Source organism: Populus alba, chromosome 11 (genome assembly GCF_005239225.2).
Source record: "Populus alba chromosome 11, ASM523922v2, whole genome shotgun sequence".
NCBI classification, from domain to species: Eukaryota; Viridiplantae; Streptophyta; class Magnoliopsida; order Malpighiales; family Salicaceae; genus Populus; species Populus alba.
Window position 1 is genome coordinate 22,341,529 of NC_133294.1, and position 22,379 is coordinate 22,363,907.

General features: G+C 33.1%; 3 protein-coding genes across 3 annotated transcripts; all 3 read left to right on the top strand.

The window, feature by feature from the left end:
• The first annotated feature begins 5,357 nt into the window (after nt 1–5,357).
• On the top strand, nt 5,358–7,197 carry LOC118040812 (berberine bridge enzyme-like 14). Its single transcript, XM_035047863.2, has one exon. The coding sequence runs from the start codon at nt 5,368–5,370 to the stop codon at nt 6,970–6,972; it is 1,605 nt and encodes a 534-aa protein (XP_034903754.1). The 5' UTR covers nt 5,358–5,367; the 3' UTR covers nt 6,973–7,197.
• A 5,642-nt stretch (nt 7,198–12,839) lies between these two features.
• On the top strand, nt 12,840–14,681 carry LOC118040811 (berberine bridge enzyme-like 1). The gene has a single exon (XM_035047861.2). The coding sequence runs from the start codon at nt 12,883–12,885 to the stop codon at nt 14,488–14,490; it is 1,608 nt and encodes a 535-aa protein (XP_034903752.1). The 5' UTR covers nt 12,840–12,882; the 3' UTR covers nt 14,491–14,681.
• Nucleotides 14,682–17,265: 2,584 nt separating this feature from the next.
• Nucleotides 17,266–18,978, top strand: LOC118040831 (tetrahydroberberine oxidase-like). Its single transcript, XM_073412297.1, has 4 exons — nt 17,266–17,321; nt 17,978–18,143; nt 18,203–18,378; nt 18,519–18,978. Exons 1-4 carry the CDS (start codon nt 17,266–17,268, stop codon nt 18,976–18,978), a joined length of 858 nt encoding a protein of 285 aa, XP_073268398.1.
• The last annotated feature ends 3,401 nt before the right edge of the window (nt 18,979–22,379 follow it).

Here is a 22,379-nt window from a genome sequence, read left to right on the forward strand (position 1 = left end):
TGCCATGTATGATAGAATGTAAAGATATATGCTAAAGCTTTTAAACAAAGTATCATAATAAATAATAATAAAATAAAAAAACAAAAACCAATAACACATAACACAAACAAACAAACAAATCAAGCTTAGTCCAAGGGTCCCCAGTGGAGTCGCCATCCTGTCGCACCCCAAAAAAATCAGGTCTTTGTTTTGCGACATTCGACTGGCGACTTTCGTTTTGTTCTGTTTGATTTGCTGATTTGGTTCTTTGGAGTCGCCACCTAGTATTTTGGTCACTAGGAAACCTAACTGGTCTTTCAGAGATTCTAAGGTAAGGGACTGGTTGCGTAAAGGGAAGGTATTAGCACCCCTAGTACGCCCTACCTAAGGTAAGCTGCTTGGTGTTTGGTTTGCTTTATAATTGCTATGGTGTAGGTATTTTCTAAACTTGTCAATTGATTTTGGATAGAAATCTAAGGAGATTCCATGTGCTTTGAAAGCTCATTTTTCCCTTAGTATTTCAAGAGTTTGCGACTCGTAAATCGTGAAATAAAAATTAAAATTTTGAAATGTCCTCGATTATAATCAAGGCTTCTTTCAAGCATGTGTGGATTTATTATTCCCAATAATATTTTGGATATTCATCCTTTTAAGGATTTCTTTATCCAAACATTAGTGGTGAATAATAAATAAATTCCCTCTCCAAAAATAAGATTTTTATAGTTTTTTGAATATTGGCCAATACCCTTTGGAATTTTACAAACACGTTGTAAAATCCAGAAATGCAAGAAAATAATTTGTGTTTAAGAAATCAATGCGAAAACACACTTTCAAAGCTTCCAATATATTTTTTTTTGTAAAAGGAATATTCAAAACATGTTAGAGTATTGGCCGTATGCAACACGCAAGAAAACACATTTTTTTTTTTATTACAACAATTTTTTTCTGATGAAATCGGGTATTTTTAATACTGAATTTGTATCTCCACAAAATAAAAATACAAACTAATATTAAGTCATTTTAAAAATGATGTAAAAAAAAATCAACAATATTTTTAAGGAATTTTAGAAATTTTTGAAAGTAAAAATAAATTTATCTTTGAAAATTTCGGATGTCTTGACGAAAATCAGATATTTTAAATACTGAATTTATACCTCCACAGTATATAAAAAAAATACAAACCCCCTTTAAAATATATATATATATATACATATGAAAGGAAAATAACAACATTTTTTTTTTTTTAGATTTTTCAGATTTTTTTAAAAAAATATTATATATATATATATATATATAACATATAAACACATATATATTATAATTTATAATAATATATAATATATTATAGGGCTGGGCCGGCCCACATGAATGGGCCAGACTCAGCCCCAGAAAGAAAGAAAAAAAAAGATTCGGGCCGATCTCGGCCCGAATGACATTGGGCCGACCTCGGCCCGAGAGACAAAATTTGGGCCGATATCGGCCCGAAAAACTCAAGTGGGCCGATCTCGGCCCGAAAACCCCTATGGTCTGGGCCAAGACCGGCCCAGACTTGCAAGGCTGGGCCAGCATCGGGCTGGCCCAGCAGCCCCAGGCCCAGCGGGGGAAGAATTAATTTTCTTCCCCCCGCCTCCTGCATGCAGAATGCATGCAGGAGGCAAACCTGCAGAAAACACAAAAATGGGGGGGGGGGAACGTACCTGGCGTGGAGGAGTCAGTCGCTGGCGGTGGTGTGGCTCGTGCACGGAGGCTCCTGGCGGCGGCGCTGCGGCTGTTCGGTTCGCTCTCTCTCTTCGGTCTCCTCTCTCTCTTCGGGTCTCCCGGTTTTTTCTTTCGGTTTTCTTCTCTTTTTATAGGGGCAGAACCGTGGGGGACCATCGGGTGTAACGGATGGTCGGCCAACATCTAAAGGTGGTGGGGGCGAGGAGAGAGAGAGGCGCGGGATGGTTTTTGAAAACGGTTTTCTTCTTCTGTTCCAGGTTCGGGGGGGAAAAGAAGAAGAGGAACAGTGTCGTTCAAAACGACACCGTTCCGGTCCTCTTTTTTTTTTTTTTTTTTTTTTTTTAATATATGAAACGGCGTCGTTTTGGATAAAACGCGCCGTTTCATTTAAATGGCCAAACTTCAAATCAGTCCCCCAAATTTGGTCCCCGCCCCTCTTGTTGGCCGCCTTTTTCACTTTGGTCCTTGGCCTCTGATTTAAGCAATTGAGCCCCTAATTGATCAATAAACTTTCAATTTCTTCAATTAAGCCCCTGAACCGAAAAATTGCAGCCCCTCCATTTACGCACCTCTTCCAATTTGGTCCCTGGTTTCGGATTTTCTTAATTAAATCCCTAATTGGCCCTTAAACTTCAATATTTATGCAATTGAGCCCCTGATTTGACCCAATAAATTCCTAAAAAAATATATTTTGGCCCAAGAACTTAAATTTCTCCAAATTAAAGCCCAAATTGACTTAAAAATCAATTTTTCTTGCCATCAAATCTTCTATAAATTCAATCAAAAAATCCAATTAAGTCCATAAACATTCAAATTTGGGCTTTTCTCCTCAAAATTCAAATTTTCCTTCTCAATAGGGCTTTCATCCTTCAAGAATATACTGTCAAAAATTCAATCCTTGTATTTTTAAATTCCTTGACCAATTTTCTGACTTTTTTTTCGGGCGCTTCTGCCTACGGTTATTTTCTAACCTCTTTTGGCTATTTATTTTATTTTTTTAGGGGGACCCAAAAATGGGTTACAACAATCTATATTCTTGTTTTGTTACCTCGAATTTATGAATACCAATTAGAGTATTATATCATAAAACTAGGGTTTGTTTTTTTTCTTCCTATTTTGCTTTTATCAATCCTATTATTTCATCTAGATGTCCCCTGCAATAAAAGTGATGTTGCTCGTACTACTATTTTGCATGGCAGTAAAGTGTTGACACTGACACCAGCATGAAATACAGGTATGAGAAGGTAGATGACTTCAAACACGACATAGTTTGGTTCGCCAGTTGTATCTTACTTGAAGATCAATCGAAAAAATAATAATTTGTTGTCTACTATAATTTGAATTTTTTTTTTAATACAGATAACATATTGGTAGCCTCTCAAAAAAAAAAAAGGCATATACGCCTTGTTTTTTTTTAACAAGCCCAATACTTTTTATTAAGGGCCCTTTTGATTTTTTTTTAATTTTTTAATATTGAGTTTTTTAGAACTTCATTATTTTGGGTTAATTATTAGTCAATTTTTTAAATTTTTATAATATAATAATAAGAAAAATCAATTTAGTTGAATCTATAATATGGATAGTGGGTTTGACAAATTAATTATGGTAAACCTAACATTTTTTTTTTCTTTGATTTGTTTCTTAGACCTCCCCGGTCAACAAGCTTATTTTGGAATAACTCTTACGCAATCAACAACGTGATAAATGAAGTAGTAATTCTCTACATTGTTTGGTTTTTCTTCTCGTATGAAATCATGAAATGGTAGGTGACGGGCCTAGATGTGGCACCCCTCTTTTGGGCTTAAACTGATTGTGTCATCAATGGACCCAAGACCGGGCCTAAAACATGTCCAGCCCATCACCATGAGGCCGAAGACAAGGCCTAATCTAAAACCCGGTGGGGCATCCATCCCATCCGGGCTTCTCATACATCTGTATGGAAAATAAAAAAAAATCAATTTATATGATAATAATAAATAAAAACAAGGAAATGTGCTTACTTTGTAATCACTCCGATAAAGGATGGTGGTAGCAAAGTCAAAAGGTGGCAGTTCCACAGCCGCAATAGTGCTCTTTGAAGTGAAGAAAGGAGTACCATTTCGCTTGCCTGAAAATCTCATCCACCACAGTCGCCTCTGATGTGATGCCCATATATAAATATACGCGCGCGCGCGTCTTTGTTCTATATAATTAGAAAAAGCTAGGAATATCATTATAACATAAATTAACAGTTAAATATTTAATGTTTTTTTAATTATCATGATTAATTCTTATTTATTTATTTTAAACACAAATCCAACAATAAATGAAACCTAATAAATACATTCAAATAATACTTAACGGATATTCTAAAGAATTAATCATGCTAATTAAATACATCAAATAATTTTTATTTTAAATTATAATATTTTAATTGTTTATAATAAACATAAATAAATAAATAAAAAACACGAGTTGATTAAGAACATTAAATGAATTTTAATAAGTAATCTAAGGGCACTTATTAGTCTAACCTCTTCTCTTTTTTTTATAAATATGATTTATTATTGTCTTTTTTTTCTTTTTCATAACTATAAGTCATATATCATGAAATCCCATCAAAATGGATGAAAATATATTTTATTTTTGTGAAGTTTTTTGGGTATTAATATTCTTTTAAAAATAAAAGAAAATTAAATCACTAAGAAGATCATGGGAGGACCGTATATGTAATGATTATAATTACATGGAGTTATGTGAGTCATGTGCTTAATTGGTTCATGGATGAAGAGAGTTGACTCAAATTAATTTTTTTTAAATAATTTAAATGATATAATTTTAATAAAAAAAATTAATAAATTGAGAATCGAGTTTTTTCTTAGGTTAATAGATCAATTCTAGTTTTAGCCAAGTTAATTAAATTTTTTTATTTTTTTATTTTTTTTTCAATCTAAAAAAGTGTAGATCTCGAGTCAATCGGTAATGTTCACGGTCTTGGAAAAGATTCAAGAAATATTAAGAAAAATAAATTCAATGTAATGTTGCTTTCTTTTTATATATGAATATTTTGAAGAATAATGCTAACATTTCCGAAATTTTCTTCTCAAATTCACTTGTAAAACTTCAACAATTATTAGAAGTATGCGATTCATTAGCCAAATTCACTTATCTAAAGCATAAAATTCCCATTTAATGCATAAACATTTTCGGGAACGTGAATTGGCTCAAAATATTGATAAATATAGACAAGATTAGCATCAATTACCCTATTTTGTAGTTGCTTGCACAGTTGAAAATATATTTTCCATTTTTTAGTATCAAGAGATTTTATAATCTTACAAACAATTCTAATAGAAACTAATTAATTCTCCTCTTGGTGGTTTGATTTATATAATTTTCCTTCGTATTTTATGAAAAATAATTCTAAATATTAAGAAAATAAGAAAAAATAAAAATACATATGAATAGGTGGATTAACCAGAGCTACAAGTTCCTTTTAAAAATCATAATCCAGTGGCTACTGTGTATTTTTTCTTCTTTTTTTATCATATATATATATTTTTTAATATTTAGCATTAAAAAGAATAGTTTTCTTTTTTGTTTTCCAATGAAGCCTTAATACCTTTTCCCCCCCTATAAATACACCTACAAGTACTCATATCTTGTGCTAAAATCTTAGACCAACAGAAAATGAAGAGTCCTTTTGTGTTCTTTTCAGTTCTTCTGATTTCAGTTTCATTACCAAACTCCATTGCACTTCCAGACAACTTTCTGCAATGTCTTACAGAAAATTCTCAGCCAACAAATCCCATTTCTGATGCTATCCATACTCCTGACAATCCTTCATTCACAACAGTTTTGCAGTCTTATGCCAGAAACCTCAGGTTCCTGACTCTTTCAACACCAAAACCCCTTGCTATCATAGCCGCGAAGCACGAATCCCATGTCCAAGCAACCATTATTTGCTCTAAAAAACTTGGCTTACAGATCAGAATTCGGAGTGGCGGTCACGATTACGATGGACTTTCGTATGTTTCTGATGTCCCTTTTATTATTCTTGATATGTTCAATCTTCGATCGATCAATATTGATATTGAAGATGAAAGTGCTTGGGTTCAGGCTGGAGCGACTCTTGGCGAAGTTTATTATAGAATTGCAGAGAAAAGCAATGTCCATGGATTTCCTGCAGGTGTCTGTCCTACACTAGGCGTTGGGGGACACTTTTCAGGTGGTGGATATGGCAATATGATGAGAAAATATGGCCTGTCAGTGGACAATATAGTTGATGCACAGATAATTGATGTCAGGGGCAGGATTCTTGATAGAAAATCTATGGGAGAAGATCTCTTTTGGGCCATTAGAGGAGGAGGTGCAGCAAGCTTCGGAGTCATCCTTTCCTGGAAAATAAAATTGGTTCCAGTCCCGGAAATTGTCACAGTTTTTAGTGTTGACAGAACTCTGGAGGAGGGTGTTAGTGACCTCGCTTGGAAGTGGCAACAGATTGCAGCTGATAAACTAGATAATGATCTCTTCATAAGATTGATGCTACAGCCTGTAAATGGAACTCAAGAAGGGAAGAAAACTATACAGGCATCCTTCGTCGCCATGTTTCTTGGCCGAGCAGAAAGACTCCTCTCGGTGATGAATGAAAGCTTCCCTGAATTAGGTTTACAGGCGGAGGACTGCGCTGAAATGAGATGGATCGAATCTGTCCTGTCTTGGGTCGGCACGCCTAATGGAACTCCTATTGAAGTTTTACTCGACAGGATTCCAAAGGGTGTGAGCTATCTGAAACGGAAATCAGACTATGTTAAAGAACCTATTTCAAAGGAAAGTTTGGAATCCATCTGGAAGGTTATGGCCGAGGTTGGAGAAGTGGCAATGCTCTGGAACCCTTATGGTGGAAAAATGAGTGAGATTTCGGAGACGGAAACTGCATTCCCGCATAGAGCTGGAAACATATTCAAGATCCAATATTCTGTGAACTGGAAGCAAGAAGGGATCGACACCACCAACCATTATGTCAATTTGACAAGAACTCTCTTTGAAGCCATGACTCCTTATGTCTCGAAGAACCCGAGGGAAGCATTCCTCAACTACCGTGATATCGACATTGGTAGCATTGGCAGCCATGGAAATGGGACGTTCCAGGAAGCAAGTGTTTATGGGCGTAAGTACTTCAAGGTTAACTTTGACAGATTAGTGCAAATTAAGACAAGGGTTGATCCTGATAACTTTTTCGGGTATGAGCAAAGTATTCCAACTCAATCATCATCTTACAGTAAGATCCTATGAAGATTGTAGAGAATTATTAAGAATTAGTTCATCTCCTGCTTGTCTGAGTAATGCTCAGTTTCAGGACAGAAATTGAAAGTCTCATACTCGGGAAAGAAAAAATAAAGATGTTAGTTTTTTCCCTGTAGTTTTTTAAAATGAATTTTCTAATTATGGTTTGTTGGATTTTGTTGTATACTGTGTTGAAGAATAATTAATTTGAACTTCAAGAAAAAAAAAAATCTTCGGTTGCAATTTCAATCTTTATATTTTTCTACTAATCAAGATCAGGAATGCTTATGTGACTTGACGAGAAAATTTGACCTTATTGATTTAAGAATAAATTAAAGCAAGAAGTGCATTTCACTCAAATGCACAGTTTATTTTTTTTTGCAAAAAATGATCTGATTTAATATTTCAATAAAAATATTGGATATAAACACGAACTATATAAAAAATATTTAAATGATTAAAAGAGAATTCATCACCCTAGATGAATTAAAAAAAATATTTCACATGTTTTTAAATATTATTGATTGTACATCGTTGTATAAGGCGGAATGAGATTTAAAAAGAATTTTAAATCTTAATCTATGAATCAATGATTATAAATTGAAAAAAAATATGATTTGACAAAGATAATAATTATATTGAGAAATTGATTATTAAAAGGTTAAATCAAGCTACTAATGACTTTTCTAATTTTGGAGAGATCATAACAAGTTGCTAGACATTGTACTTAATCTTTAAATATAAATCAATTAATTATTGAATTGATAATAAATTTATTTATTTAATTTCTTTAATCATATTTTATTTAGTATTACGATTTATATTTGGGTCAATTTATTAATTGAAGAACCTAATGGGCTACACACATGAAAAAACATTAGTCAGACATTGAATAAATAAATATGACGTAATTGTAAATAAAATTTAAAAATTAAGGATTAGAAAATAATTTATACACAAAATTACAATTCTAAATTTAGAAAAATCAAGTAGCGATTTATTAAATAAATTTATAAAATTATCCTAAAATAATATATGTGATATTATTATGAGAGAAAATTGATATTTTATTATTTATAACGTTTTCAGGTTTTCTTATAAATAGAATTTCATGCCTTTTATTTTTAAGTAGTACATAGTAAGTAGTATATACAATATAAAACACCTGAAAAACACCAAATAAAAAAGATAGTACTAAAAAAATATATCAATTCCTCTCTAATCCATCTCTCTTAAAGGATATAATAATTTTTATTATTAATAGTTCGTGAAAATCATAGTTAGAAATTGAACTTAAACAGCATATAATTTATAATAATTTAGTTTTGAAGTAATTATTTAAAGCTGAAAATAATTTGTGATTTTCGAGTAATATTTTTATAAGTACTAATCAACTCTTAACTCTATAGCGTGTGCGAGGCTGTATTCTCCCGTTGAAAATTGGTAACAGCACGCGTTATTGGACTCAATTATCACGTTTCTGCCATGTCCAGTTTGAAAAGGTATTTTTGGTCACGTGTTCTTAACTCTTTCTGGTGGATCGTGCAAGTGTGAATTGTTTCAATTGTCCAAAGATCCGTTTGGAAATTAAGGTTTTTTCTTTTGTTTCAATTGTGAATTTATATTTCCTGTCATTTTCTTCTTCTTTTTCTCCTTTTTATTTCTTATATTTTTTAAAACACTTGGTAATTTCAGTAACTCACGAAAATAGAACAAATCACTCCCACAATTAGTCACGCCTACACAAATTCACGCAATGAAACTCGATTTCTTTTAATGAAAAAACCATTAATTAGGTTGTATTTTTCATTAAGTTATGATTATGATTATGATGCAAATGAAAGTACAAACAAAAATATAAGAAAAAGAGATAGAATATTTGATTGAAATTCAAATTATTCTCCGCAAGATCGATGAAGCACAAACTTTTTAACGGGATGCTCCCCCGCCCAAGCGAGAAGTCACAAAGAGTAAACAAAAACAAAATATCAAAGCTAGTGAAGTAAATCAACACAAAAAATCAAATAAAAAAATATAACATTAATGTGCAAATTAATAAATATACCTTAACGTAAATGCAACAGTGAATTAGATAGTTGCTTTAATTAGTTTTTCTTAATTAATAATAATTAAAGCATCCCGTCCCCTTGATGCTGCTGGGAAGAATAGGATGGTAGTGTGGATACTGACTTTTATGTGATAGGGTCCTACGTGGTGCCTTGAAATTAATTAGTCTACTATATATTAGAAAAACTATATAAACGTCCGACGTGCTGCTTGGAAGGGAAAATATAATTGATTAAAAAAAAAAGAGAGAATATAATAAAGAGAGAATATTATGCATTGTCATGGCGACAATGCATCGTGTCCTGACAGTGGATACATGTGATTTCTTGGTGACTATGATATCAACTCAGGCCATGGATTCAATTCAAGAGCTAATTCAGTATAAAGCCTGTCTACCAGAGTGCGATGTCGCGGTGATTTTTTCTGAAGCAAGAAATTAATTTTGTGGTTTTTATTTTATAAAAAAATAAATTGTAATATAGTATTGATGGGTAAATTTGAAATAAAAAAATCAAAGCAATTTTTTTATTGATGGGTAAAATTAAAAAGAAAAATTAATTTAACAAAAAAAACCCAAGAAGAAAAAAGCAATACAAAAAAATAAGGATGCAATTGAAAACAAGTTAAAATTTCACAAATGATCAATAATAAAATTAAAAATAAAAAAAAATATGAATCAAAATTGAAATCTCAAAACACTAGGGGACAACTTTGAAATTCTACATGGCAACTTGATTTTATCGGGGAGGAGAGAGAAAAGTAAGGGAGAAGAAAAAAAACCACCGAAGATGAACCACACACCACCCTAACCACACAATTCGCTTCATAAGAAAGAAAACATGGCGGCATATCTAATGTCACGATGAAAGATGATTTCTAGTAAGCCGGAGGCATTGCACATGCTGTTTGAAAAGCATGGTCGCTTCCCACTTGCTAGCCAACCATTTTTTAATTATTTTAATATCTATATAAATATTAAATTGCCTCTTATCCCACTTTATTATAATGAAAAAAATCAATCTGAACAAATGAAAACTTTCCTAGATGTTAGTTTTTAAATTTTTTTTTTTGAAGGGTAGTTTGATTGTTTTACTGTTATTTTGAAATGAAAAAAGACTTTCTTACTTCCAAACTATATAATATTGACTAATTAATGGGTCTTCTGCAAAAATTAAGTCATAGTTATGAAATCAGCCCAAGGTTGATCCAAGACCCTAGTGACTCGATGTCTTAATTGGGTTACAAATCACAAAAACTAGGGCTTGCAATTGGCCTTGTAAAACTTGGGTGACTCGTCGGGTTAACCCAAAACCTGGGTTTTTTTTTATATAATTTTTTGTATTTTTAATAAACCCTAAAAATATAAAATTAATTTATGAATACTTAGTATTATATATCTTTTTTATATATATAATCTACATTCACATTGATTGTTTTTTAATTTTTTTATGTGGGATACTATACTACACTTCATTTTTTTTTTTTATAGCCTATACCCATATGAATTATATTTTAATTTTTTGATGTCGAATAATTATATACAATCTATATTCATATGTTCTTAATTATTATTTTTATATGAGATAGGTATACATCATATTATTTTTATATAGCTTACATTCATATTCATATGAATTATTTTTTTTTGTTTTTGATGTAGGATAATTATATTACACTTTATCTCTCATATTTTTTTTATAGCTTATATCAACAAGTATTTTTTCAAAAGTTTTTATTTTTCAATATTGACACAAGTAAATCCATGTAACTTGAGACCTAGGACTCAACCTTTAATCTAAATTAATTTTGGGGTCGAGTTTAATAAATATGGATTGTACAATTGGTAGTTTAAAAGTTTTTAATTAATTCTTTCTTTCTTTTTTTTCATTTCAAAAACAACTGTTATTATACTGTTGTAATAAACAATATTCCTGAGTATGGGTGAATATATATGAAGGGGTTTGAGTTTTTGTTAAAGCTATATTGGTATCGGAGATGCCGACTTTTACTTAGCAGAACGAAACTCCTTGCCGTGTGTTATTTGTCTTCTAATAGATAGTTGACAAAATAGATGCAGAAAACGATGGAAGGAGACTGTATAGTGTTAGATAGCCATACAAGCGCCCGTGCTTGGTAGCCAACAACCCTCATCCTCATGAAAAGTCAATCAAATATATATATATATATATATATATATATATATATATATATATATATATATATATATATATATAGAGAGAGAGAGAGAGAGAGAGAGAGAGAGGGAGAGGGAGAGGGAGTATAGGACCTATGGGATATTCTAGTATTGAGTAATCTTTTGACCAAAATATATATATAATTGAATCAAGGTACACCAACTTTATATTATTCTTTAATTATAAGTAAATTTTTATATATATTTTTCGTACTTAACACTCAGGTCAAAGATTTTGTTCTAATCTCCAAAATATTTTATTAATAATAATATATATAGTAAATGAGGTGTACATAATACTATGGACTCATTCATGGTCTTATCATTAACTGATCTTTAAGAAATCGTACCAACAACGTGCACTGAGGACCCGAAGGCCTGGGGACTCTCAAAAGAACAAAACACACAAAGATAAAGGGTTAGAAACTTCAAGTTGGTTTTTGTTTTTCTATATTCTTTTTTATATAAAAAAATATTAAATTAATAATTTTAAGTGTTTTTTTATGATTTTAATACGACAATGTTAATATATATATACCAGGCACTGAACAGTTTTTCATAACAATATAATTTTCTGTATATTTTTTTTTTTGAGGAAGAATATTGTGTTTTTTTTTCTTATGCTCTGTTTTCTTTTCCTTGAATATTTCCAAGTCAACCCTTGGCATGCTCCAAATAATTTGAATACATCCATCATTTTCTTCTCGAATATCATGTATAAGATCTTTCCCTTCTTGTTTTCCTAATCTCATCTTCAATTAAAAAACATTCCCTCTTTGATTTTTTTTAATCCATTCCTTGTTTTAATTTTTCAGTTCCTTACTTTTCTATCTTTATCTTGAGAAAAATCAATTCAAATATTCAACCATTTGTTATATACTCAATAATATATATCACATAGATCTCCACTTGTTAGATTTTAAATTTGTTTTTTAATAATTACAAGTTTGAGTCCTCTCAGCATTATTGAAGACTTACATGGTTATTAATTTTAAAACATGTAGAATTAGTCGATATACTCGTAAATTAATCCGAATACCCATGTTAATAAAATATATATATATATATATATATATATATTCTAAAATATTACAATATTTTCATAAAACACGCATTAATGCCATTAATTAGTGTCCCGTCATTGTATTTCCCATCTATTTATATACTCAAACAAAGAATTTTATAGTGGATAGAGGGTAATTAATGATATTTTAAATTTAGATTTTAAAACTAATGCTCCAATAAAATTTATTAATTTTTTTAAATGCAAAAACACAGTTTTAAAACTATCTAATATATTAATATATGAGTTAATATGAAGATCGATTATATAAAACAAAATACTTGTTTATCTTATTTATCAGGGTCAAAAGTCAGTGCACAAGATGCAATAAAATTCGGCTGCTTGCCAACATGCGCTTTGCAAAGTATTGTATAAATGATTTAACGCTAGATTAGAAAAATCCAAGCAGTGCTGACTTGCCAAACAGCACCACATGATTCTCTTTTTCTCCACCGAGTTTTCCATTTTGAATTTTCTCTGAAAAAGACGTTAATCCTTTCCAAGCATTGAAGAAGACAACATTTATTTTCATATAAATACTCTCTCTTTGCTCAACCAAAACCCACACAACGAGAATCATTCTCTTAATCTCACAATGGCAGAACCAACCCTTTTAGCCTTTCTTTTACTTCTGCTTGTCTTCAATGCACCGTCCGGTTCTTTCTCTGCCGCAACTAAAGATGAATCAGTGTATGAATCTTTCCTTCAGTGCCTAGAAAAAAATACAAATCCCCAAGACAAAATCTCGAACCTTGTTTACTCACAATCCAACGCAGCTTACACTTCAGTTTTAAGAGCTTACATAAGAAACGCACGTTACAATACTTCTGCAACACCGAAGCCACTTGTCATTGTGACTCCAACTCAAATATCCCATGTTCAAGCCACAGTTATTTGCACCAAAAAAGTTGGTTACCAGCTCAAAATCAGAAGTGGTGGGCATGATTATGATGGGATTTCTTACATTTCTGACACACCCTTTTTCATTCTTGACATGTTTAACCTAAGGTCCATTGAAGTGGATATCAAGGATGAGTCTGCTTCTGTTCAGGCAGGTGCTACTCTTGGTGAACTCTACTATAAAATCTGGGAAAGCAGCAAGGGTCATGGTTTTCCTGCTGGGGTTTGTCCTACAGTTGGTGTCGGTGGGCATTTAAGTGGTGGGGGTTATGGCAATATGTTGAGGAAATATGGGTTGGCTGTTGATAATGTGTTGGATGCACAGATTGTTGATGTTAATGGGAAACTCCTTGATAGGAAAGCAATGGGGGAGGATCTTTTCTGGGCGATTTGTGGAGGAGGCGGCGGAAGTTTCGGGGTTATAATTTCTTACAAGATCAAGCTTGTTCCGGTTCCTAAGACGGTTACTGTTTTCAGAGTTGAAAGAACACTTGATCAGAATGCTACTGATGTTGTTTACAAGTGGCAATTAGTTGCTCCTACAATAAGCAATGATCTTTTCATGAGGATGCTTTTGCAGCCTGTGACAAGGAAAGGTAAACAGACTATTAGAGCATCAATCGTGACATTGTATTTAGGGGATTCTGATAGTCTCGTGGCTTTACTGGGAAAAGAATTTCCTGAGTTGGGATTGAAGAAGGAGAACTGTAACGAAACAAGCTGGATCCAGTCTGTGTTATGGTGGGCTAATTTTGATCTTGGAACATCACCAGATATTCTTCTTGACAGGAATCCTAATGATGCCAATTTCTTGAAGAGGAAATCAGATTATGTTCAGAAACCAATTTCAAAAGATGGGTTAGAATGGTTGTGGAAAAAGATGATTGACGTAGGCAAGACTGGGTTGGTTTTCAATCCTTACGGTGGTAGAATGAGTGAAATCCCTGCGTCGGCAACGCCATTCCCTCACAGGGCAGGCAATTTGTACAAGATCCAGTACTCAGTGAACTGGCAAGAAGCTGGAAAGGAAGCAGACAAGAAATTCATGACTCAAATAAGGAGGCTTCACAGTTACATGACCTCATTTGTTTCCAAGAATCCAAGGAGTGCATTTTTGAACTACAGGGATCTTGACATTGGTGTTATGGAGCCTCATAAAGATAGTTTTGAGCAGGGTAGTGTTTATGGTTACAAGTACTTCAATGACAATTTTGATAGGTTGGTGAAGGTAAAGACCGCAGTGGATCCAGAAAATTTCTTCAGGAATGAACAGAGCATCCCTACTCTTCCAAGAAAGGCATAGAAGATTTCAATAGTGATTAACCGATCGGTTAGGTAAATGGTTTGTAATAGAAATAATTTATAGCTCTTTTGTTTTAATTTAAAGGCTACATCATTGCTTTTTGGTGGAATTATGCCCTTGTATCCTTGTTGTTCTTTTCTTTTTATTCCTATAATTTATAAAATAAATGTTCTGGGCTCCCTTTAGAGTAATGTAAATCTTGTGATCATTGCTTCACATAGTTGCCTGCTTGAAGGCTGAAAATTGAGAAATCCCTTGGTACCAAAGTGTTTGATTTTTCTTCGGTTGCTATCTCATGAATGAATGGTACTTGTTTTGCCATATAGCAACTTCATCTACGACCACAGAACACAGAAGATGAGAGAAGGTGCTTCAACCAACTCTAGAAATTCTCAAAGTCATACCCAACCTTCTCCCTTTTCACATGAGGGATGTGAAGGGAAGAGGAAACGAAGCTCATAACTTATCATTCATGTATGGAAGCTTCGAGGCTCTTGACACTCTGATTCTGATTAGAAAACTGTCGACTGCTTAAACCCCATGATTCTTGCCATGGTTTTAAGGAAGGAACATGTTCTAGCTTTATGTTCAATTCGGTACAAAAGGATTCCATATGTTCTTGCGCAAGAACTTGTCTCCGGTCTCCACATGGCTGACTAAGATAATACTCAAAAAACAATTGCTTGTGTCCACCTCCTTTAGATTCTTTTTACATCTCTTCACTTGTACAAAATTATTATTTAAGACGGTGATTATTTTTAAAGTTTTTTTTTTTTTTGGTTAAAATTTAGATAATGGATTGGTTGAGTTAATCTTATATATATATTTTAAAATCAGACAGTTTGGATGGAGTCAATAGAATCGTAACCTAACTTGGGGAGTTGATGAAATTAAATATTGTTTACAGGTAAATAAACTAATGTCACATGGCCATTACAATTATTGCCCTTCCAACTTTTCCTTTACAGATTTTTCACGATGATATTATCCTTGTTCATCAATGTTGTGTGCCCAGCCCCAGTTGCATCATCTGGCTTTATGACATCCACACGCGGCTTTTATTGATGTCGACTATAAGAGACCTCGGCCATAACTCGTGAATCAAACAAGGAGACTTTTTTATTTTTTATTTATTTATCTGTGTCCTCCTCATGCTCATTCTCTTCTTCCTGGTAGCTACCTTTGCTGGTTTATTGCAGGAGTAGACTGAGTTTAGAATGCAGGACTCGGGGGCGGCAATGAGTTCAGAATGTCTCTGGTTTTGGGCATAATAAAAATGGGTGAATAGTGGAGCATGGCTCCACTGTTTAGAAGAAAATGGATGCTCCACTGTTCATCTATTTTTCCATTTCAAGAAGCAGCCGAGAGCTACTTTTGAGACCTGTGGTTGCACCATAGTTTTTCAATGGTGGGGTCCACCACCCCACCATTGAAAAACTGTGGTGCAAAGGTTACCAAACAGAAAAAATTTGTGGTTACGGGTGAATCTCACTCACAGCCACAATACCAAACACCCACTAAGAAATAAATATAGTGGTATAGCTAGGTTATCAAATAAATAAGGATAATGAAATTTGAACTCATGACTATTTAGTTATCAAGATTTTAATACTATATCAAAGAATCATATCAACCCAAAAACTTAAACTATTAAAAAAGATTTCAGGATATAATTTATATTATTCTCTCACAGATTTGAAGATCCTAAATATAAAAATTATTAGTTATCACTAATAAATTGAGAATACAAAGGATATTATATATAATTATGAAATTTAATTTATTTAATTTTATTATCCTGATTTAAGATTCGAGATCAATTTAAACAATATTATTTTAAGATTTTTATTAAAAACAAAATTAAAACATCCCACCAATATGATTAGGCTGTGAGCTGATAAATTGTTTTAAGATTCATTTTAGTTTAGATTAGGCTATGAGCTGATAATTTTGAATCAACCGAGGTTTAAATAGATTAATTCTCTATCTAATCTAACATAAAACATAACCTAAACCGAGTTGGATCATCGAATTAACCTACATTCACTGAAATGAGTTTTACAACAATGAGAGAGACTCGTGCTATGAATTTCATCCTCCAAGTTTTCATGTATTGACTGGGCACATGGCCAGAAGTTGCCCATCTACAATTTGGTAGGTTTCCCAATACGATTGAATGTCTATTTAAATTTAATCATTCACATGTATTTTTCTTGGGATTTGTTCTTATTATATTTTCTTAATGCTTAATATTACTTTTGTTTAAATTACCCTAGCTTTTATAGAGAGCGGTATACGAGGAAAACCCAATTTATTAATGAAGATAATAACCCTTAATATAATAGCTAGTGGCTACATTATGGATCGGATCATGATGCTTAACCGCCTTGTTAGCCCAACTATGGCATAAGGATCTCGGGCTAACCCTAAAAGAGATAAGATGAGCTAGCTAGACCACCTAGGAAATCGGTCCAGTTGGGCTTGTCATTGGTGCGTTTAGTTTGTATCGAAAAAGGGAAAGCTAATTTATGATCATATAATTATTAAAATTTTAATATTATATTAAAAAAACTAATCTAATTCAAAAATTTAAATTATTATGTAAAATTTAAAATATAATTTTATATTATTTTTTAATAAAAACTTGACTATCTTAGATATTCTTTGAAGTCGAATCATCAGCATCCAAATCAAAATTCTGACTGGAATCCATTAACCCAATCGATGTTAAGTGTCAACCACGAAAGGGAAAAAAATTCGAAATTTGGATAGGCCATGGCTTTTCTTGAGGCTGACCAGAGCTCAGGACTTGTGGCTGGAATTTATACTGGGTCAGAACTACCAAGGAATCTCTAGAGCACAAAAGTTTGAAATAAGGTCCACCATTTAATTGATTTTTCCCAATACTAAGGGATATATTCAGATTTTTTAATCTATTTATTCAATTTTTTTATTAGAATTAACATTGGTTGTCATATAATCAATTTATAAGTTGCAGTCACAGATTCTGTGGCTGCATAAGGAGTTGCGGTTCAAGACATTAGCATCTCTTTCACCACTGTTGCAGCCTATTTTATACGATTCCTCTAAAATTGATCATATCTGGAATCCCATAACAACTGACTTATTTGCTACTGCATTCAAGAAAATTTAGTGTAATATATTCGACAGGACTATGATCTTTTCATTCTTTACAAGAAACGGGAGCCAACATTGGTTACTGGCTATAAATATGCAACTTCTGACCTGCTGTTAAATCTCAACCTGAAGGAAAAGAATGGAAAGAACAGTCTTCAATATGCGTTTTTTACTGCTTATATTTTTTAGCCCCGTCAGTTTGGCCTGCAAGTTCAAGTTCAGCTCATGAGAAGTTTTTGCAATGTTTTTCATCTCGTATACAGCCTTCCAATCCAGTTTCAGAAGTTATCCTTACCAAAAATAGCTCCGATTACTCGTCTGTTCTCCGGTCATCCATTCGAAACTACAGATTCTTGAACACTTCAATTGTGAAACCTCAATTTATCATCACTCCATTTGATGAGTCTCACATTGAAGCAGCCATTGTTTGTGCCAAGGAATATGGCATGCAAATAAGAGTCCGGAGTGGAGGTCACGACTACGAGGGCCTGTCTTTTGAGTCTTATCAAGAATTTGTACTTGTTGATCTAGCTAAACTTAGCAAACTGTTTTTAATATCAAAAGGACCTTGTAGCAAGGTGCAAGCAATCTTCTTCAGAAGTGGCAAAGCATTGGACATAAGTTCCATGAAGACCTTTTCCTCCATGCTGCCATAGAAGTTGCTACCTCTAGCCCCAATGGCAACAAGACTATTCGAGTTTCGTTTGTGTCGTTGTTTCTGGGAAGGGCTGAAGAACTTCTACCAATGATGCAAGATAGCTTTCCTGAGTTGGGCTTAATGCGTGAAAACTGCAGCGAAATGAGTTGGATCCAATCTGTCCTCTACTTTGGTGGTTTCTCACCAAGAGACTCCTTAGATGTTCTGCTTAGCCGGACAGCTCAATTTAAAGGATTCTTCAAAGGAAATCGGATTACGTGAAGGAGCCTATTTCAGAAACTGGTTTGGAAGGGTTGTACAGAAGGCTCCTTGAAGAGGAGGCATCAATGTTGATCCTGACACCTTATGGAGGAAGAATGAGTGAGATGTCGGACTCGGAGATACCTTTTCCCCATAGAAGTGGAAATATTTTCAAAATCCAGTACCTTATAACTTGGGATGTGGCGGGGGAAACAGAGAGACATCTAAAATGGATGAGAAGACTGTATGCCTACATGGCCCCCTATGTTTCAAACTCGCCAAGAGCTGCCTATCTCAACTATAGAGATCTTGATCTGGGAAGGAATAATAATGGAAATACCAGCTTTGCAAAGGCAAGTGTTTGGGGCCTGAAATATTTTAAGAACAACTTTAAGAGGCTAGTGCAGGTTAAGACCGCAACAGATCCTTCCAATTTCTTCAGGAATGAATAAAGCATTCCTGTGCTTCCATCATGGGGGCAAAGAAAGATGAACCTGATATAAATTTACCAGGATTTTGTGTAACAGCAGAATAAATATTTGTAATGGTCAAAAACCTCGAAGAACCACCAAATCTAAATCTATTTTTTGCTTCCAGTTGTAGTTTTGCCCTTTGAGCTAGAATTCTGTAATGGCCTGTTTTCAGCTTCCCAATTTAGGGTTAGGCTTAAGATTTTGCAAGTCCTTGTGCACAATTGGGCCTCTTTTAATATGCCTTAAAGAAAACATCCCAGGCTTTCTGCTAGATCCACAGCCGAAGTACAGAGTTTGGACTGGACCACCTGAAAGCCTATATTCCTTTGTTCAAGTTACTTGAACAAGAGTTCTTGGCAGAAAACCACCTTGGTAGCCATAGCTCACAGGACTGAATGCATTTACATACGATCTTATCTGCAATATTTCTTTGCTTGATTTGTCAAACAAGTGCATGAAATTCAAGAAACTAAAAACAATTCTTAACCAAAAACATTCATCAACCAAGAGCAGCAGAGTCAACTAAAATCCCATTGAAAAAGGCTGCTGTCTCAGACTCTTAGCTCGTATTTTCTAACCATTCTGAAATTCCTCGCCTACTTGAATTGGACAGACAAAACTTTGAAATTCAGAAATAAACCATGTGATTGCTTTATTTTTCTACTATTCAACTTCAGTTTTCAATCACTATCTGAATGCTACATGTTCCACTATTTATTGCATCAAATCAGGGACAATTACTGGGTACAACGATAAGAGTTTCAGTTTATTTCTCTCCTAGAGTGTGACATTTCATGGAAATATATCAAAAATGCCCCCCCCATGATTCCTTTTGGTGAGATATCTCATGATGGATTCACAGAACTTCGTATAAGTACTGCAATCTGCAGTTCAGACGACTGCATTTCACTATCTTGACTGCTACTGTTAAAAAAAAAAATAGAGAGTTGGTGAATATGATTGCTGGGGTTTCAAGAAAGAAAAATATGATAAAATATATATTTTCCAAAGACCTTGTGAGGGGAAAAAAATATTGTAGAAACAAGGAAAACGATATTGGTGAAAGATCTTACATGCAAGGATCCTCTCTTCCCCAAGAATTCGGCCCACAATACATGAAGACTAATTCAAAGTTGAAAAGGGAAATGGATGCTAACTTCAACGCACCACTAAAGCTCCAAAATGGACTTCTTCCACAATGACCTTTTTTTAGTTTTCCCATTGTTTAGGCTCCTCCTCTAGCGATAGCTAATCAAGCTAAGTGCTTTGTTAAATTCTCCGATCCTTTACACATTAGATTTGCCAAACCCGTGACAGTATGACTGCAGATGTGACATGGGAACTGGGCTAGGAGAACTAAACAATTTCTTTTGTATCTATTTTCTTTTTTATTAAGTAATTAAGAAACTAACATTAATAGTTGATAGTTGAACAGAGATGGAATTCAAATTTCTTTGACAAATTAATTAGGACATCAACGCTAATAATTAGGACATAAACGCTAAGATTGTCTTTCGGATTCGAGACGAACAGATTCGTCAACGCTACAGATAGAAAAAGAAACATGTTTGATTAAAGAGATAAATACAAAATCATAAAATAAATAATTATTTGGAACAGTTATTGCATCTTTAGCATCCATACTCTATATACCAGCTTATTATGACGTCTTTTTTTTGCTACAACTTGGTAAACCCAACGTAATCCAGGAGAAAAATTTAGTGAAAAGGATAAATACAAAATCATAAAATAAATAAATATTTGGAACAGTTATTGTATCTTTAGCATGCACACTCGATATACAATCTTATTATAATGTCTCTTTTTTGGGCTACAACTTGGTAAACCCAACGTAATCCGGGAGAAAAAACTTCTGAAGCGCACCATTGTATGCTCTTTGACAGCGTTATCTTGCTCGGCGAACATTCTTCTTAGTGGAATGGAAGCTATCAGCACTGAGAATTACAAGTAAAATAAGCAATCCACTGAGCATATACACAGCTCCTCGTATGTATCCGAAGTAGTGGCCATGATTTAAAGAGATCGAGCTTAGAAAAATATTCATCCTTGTAAAATTAATATAGGGTTGAATAAATGCACATACCGAGATGTTAGACTTTAAGTATAAAGAGTTTTGAACATTGACCACTAAATGCAATGGAAAGTGGCACACCAACCCTAGGGTGAAGTTATGGTGCGGTGTATTTCCCTGTATTTAATGCTTCCTGATAGGTAGTTTGAGTTGAAATATTTGACGCTCATTAATCACAAAGGTTGGCGAGGGATTTTTTTTTTTTTTTTGGAGATTAAACAATGATTTATTTTTTGTTTTTTTGTGCTTGTATTAAATGTATTTGATAACATGGTGTAGAGTATCTTTATAATATGGTGTAGAGTATTTCATATTAGCATATTAAAATTATAAATAAATGTCTAAAAAACATAAGTTTAATGTTTTTAGATGAAATAAAGTTTGAAAACCACGTTAAACGGTGAAAACAAACCGACAATTAATTAAAACCTAGCTAGCTAGTGCAATTAATATATGCCTCTAGCCCTAAAATAATCATCATTACTTCTAATATTAGAAGAATTATTGGAGTTGAGAGTTCTTATCAAATAAATGAATCTAGCCCTAAAATTCCATTTCTGTGATTATATTTATGAGAAATTTGACAAAAACCCATGGTAGATGTTGCCATTTTTTCAGAACTCAACCTAATTTTCTATAAGTGAATCAACATGTGATTTATTGATACTTCATTGATCTATTTGTGTCAGAACCCCTCACGTCTTATAAACTCTTAATGATATTAAGAATAATTTTTTAAAAAAATAATATTATTTTAAAAATCAACTTCGTCTTCCTACCACCTATAGAGAAGCTCGGAAGGAGCCGGGAGTAGACTAATTAAGCGTCGGCAATCTCCTTGTGAATGCACAGTTAAACAAATGGAAAGATAGCTTTGAAAAATCTGAATAAGAATGAAGGCAGATGATCCTGTTCCTATGAACATGGAACATATCTGTTCCTTTCAGCAAGGGAGACCAGATCTTCAATTTTCTAATCATGTCATTATCATCTTGATTGATGCTCCCATTTCTGATCAATTACTTCTTCAAGATCGTAATTTTTCAATGCCCTATGATTTTTTTTTCTCTTGGGTCACGCCATTTTTTTTAACTGTTATATGTGCGGTTTTTTTTTTTAAATTATTTTTTATTATTTTAATGTATTATATTAAAAATAATTTTTTAAAAATATATTATTTTAATATATTTTAAAATAAAAATTTATTATTTTATACTTTCAAATAAGCAATAAAATTTAAATTTTGGTAACTCATAAAAAAATTGTTTTTTTTTTCACTCAGATGTGT

What these genes read in the sequence shown, in the direction of transcription:
- LOC118040812 (XM_035047863.2), top strand. Translation starts at nt 5,368, where the DNA reads ATGAAGAGTCCTTTTGTGTTCTTTTCAGTTCTTCTGATTTCAGTTTCA.
- LOC118040811 (XM_035047861.2), top strand. Translation starts at nt 12,883, where the DNA reads ATGGCAGAACCAACCCTTTTAGCCTTTCTTTTACTTCTGCTTGTCTTC.
- LOC118040831 (XM_073412297.1), top strand. Translation starts at nt 17,266, where the DNA reads ATGGCTTTTCTTGAGGCTGACCAGAGCTCAGGACTTGTGGCTGGAATT. An exon ending in GTGGCTGGAATTTATACTGG is followed by an intron (nt 17,322 to 17,977) that starts GTCAGAACTACC and finishes TCGAAACTACAG; the next exon opens with ATTCTTGAACACTTCAATTG. An exon ending in TTGAGTCTTATCAAGAATTT is followed by an intron (nt 18,144 to 18,202) that starts GTACTTGTTGAT and finishes AGGACCTTGTAG; the next exon opens with CAAGGTGCAAGCAATCTTCT.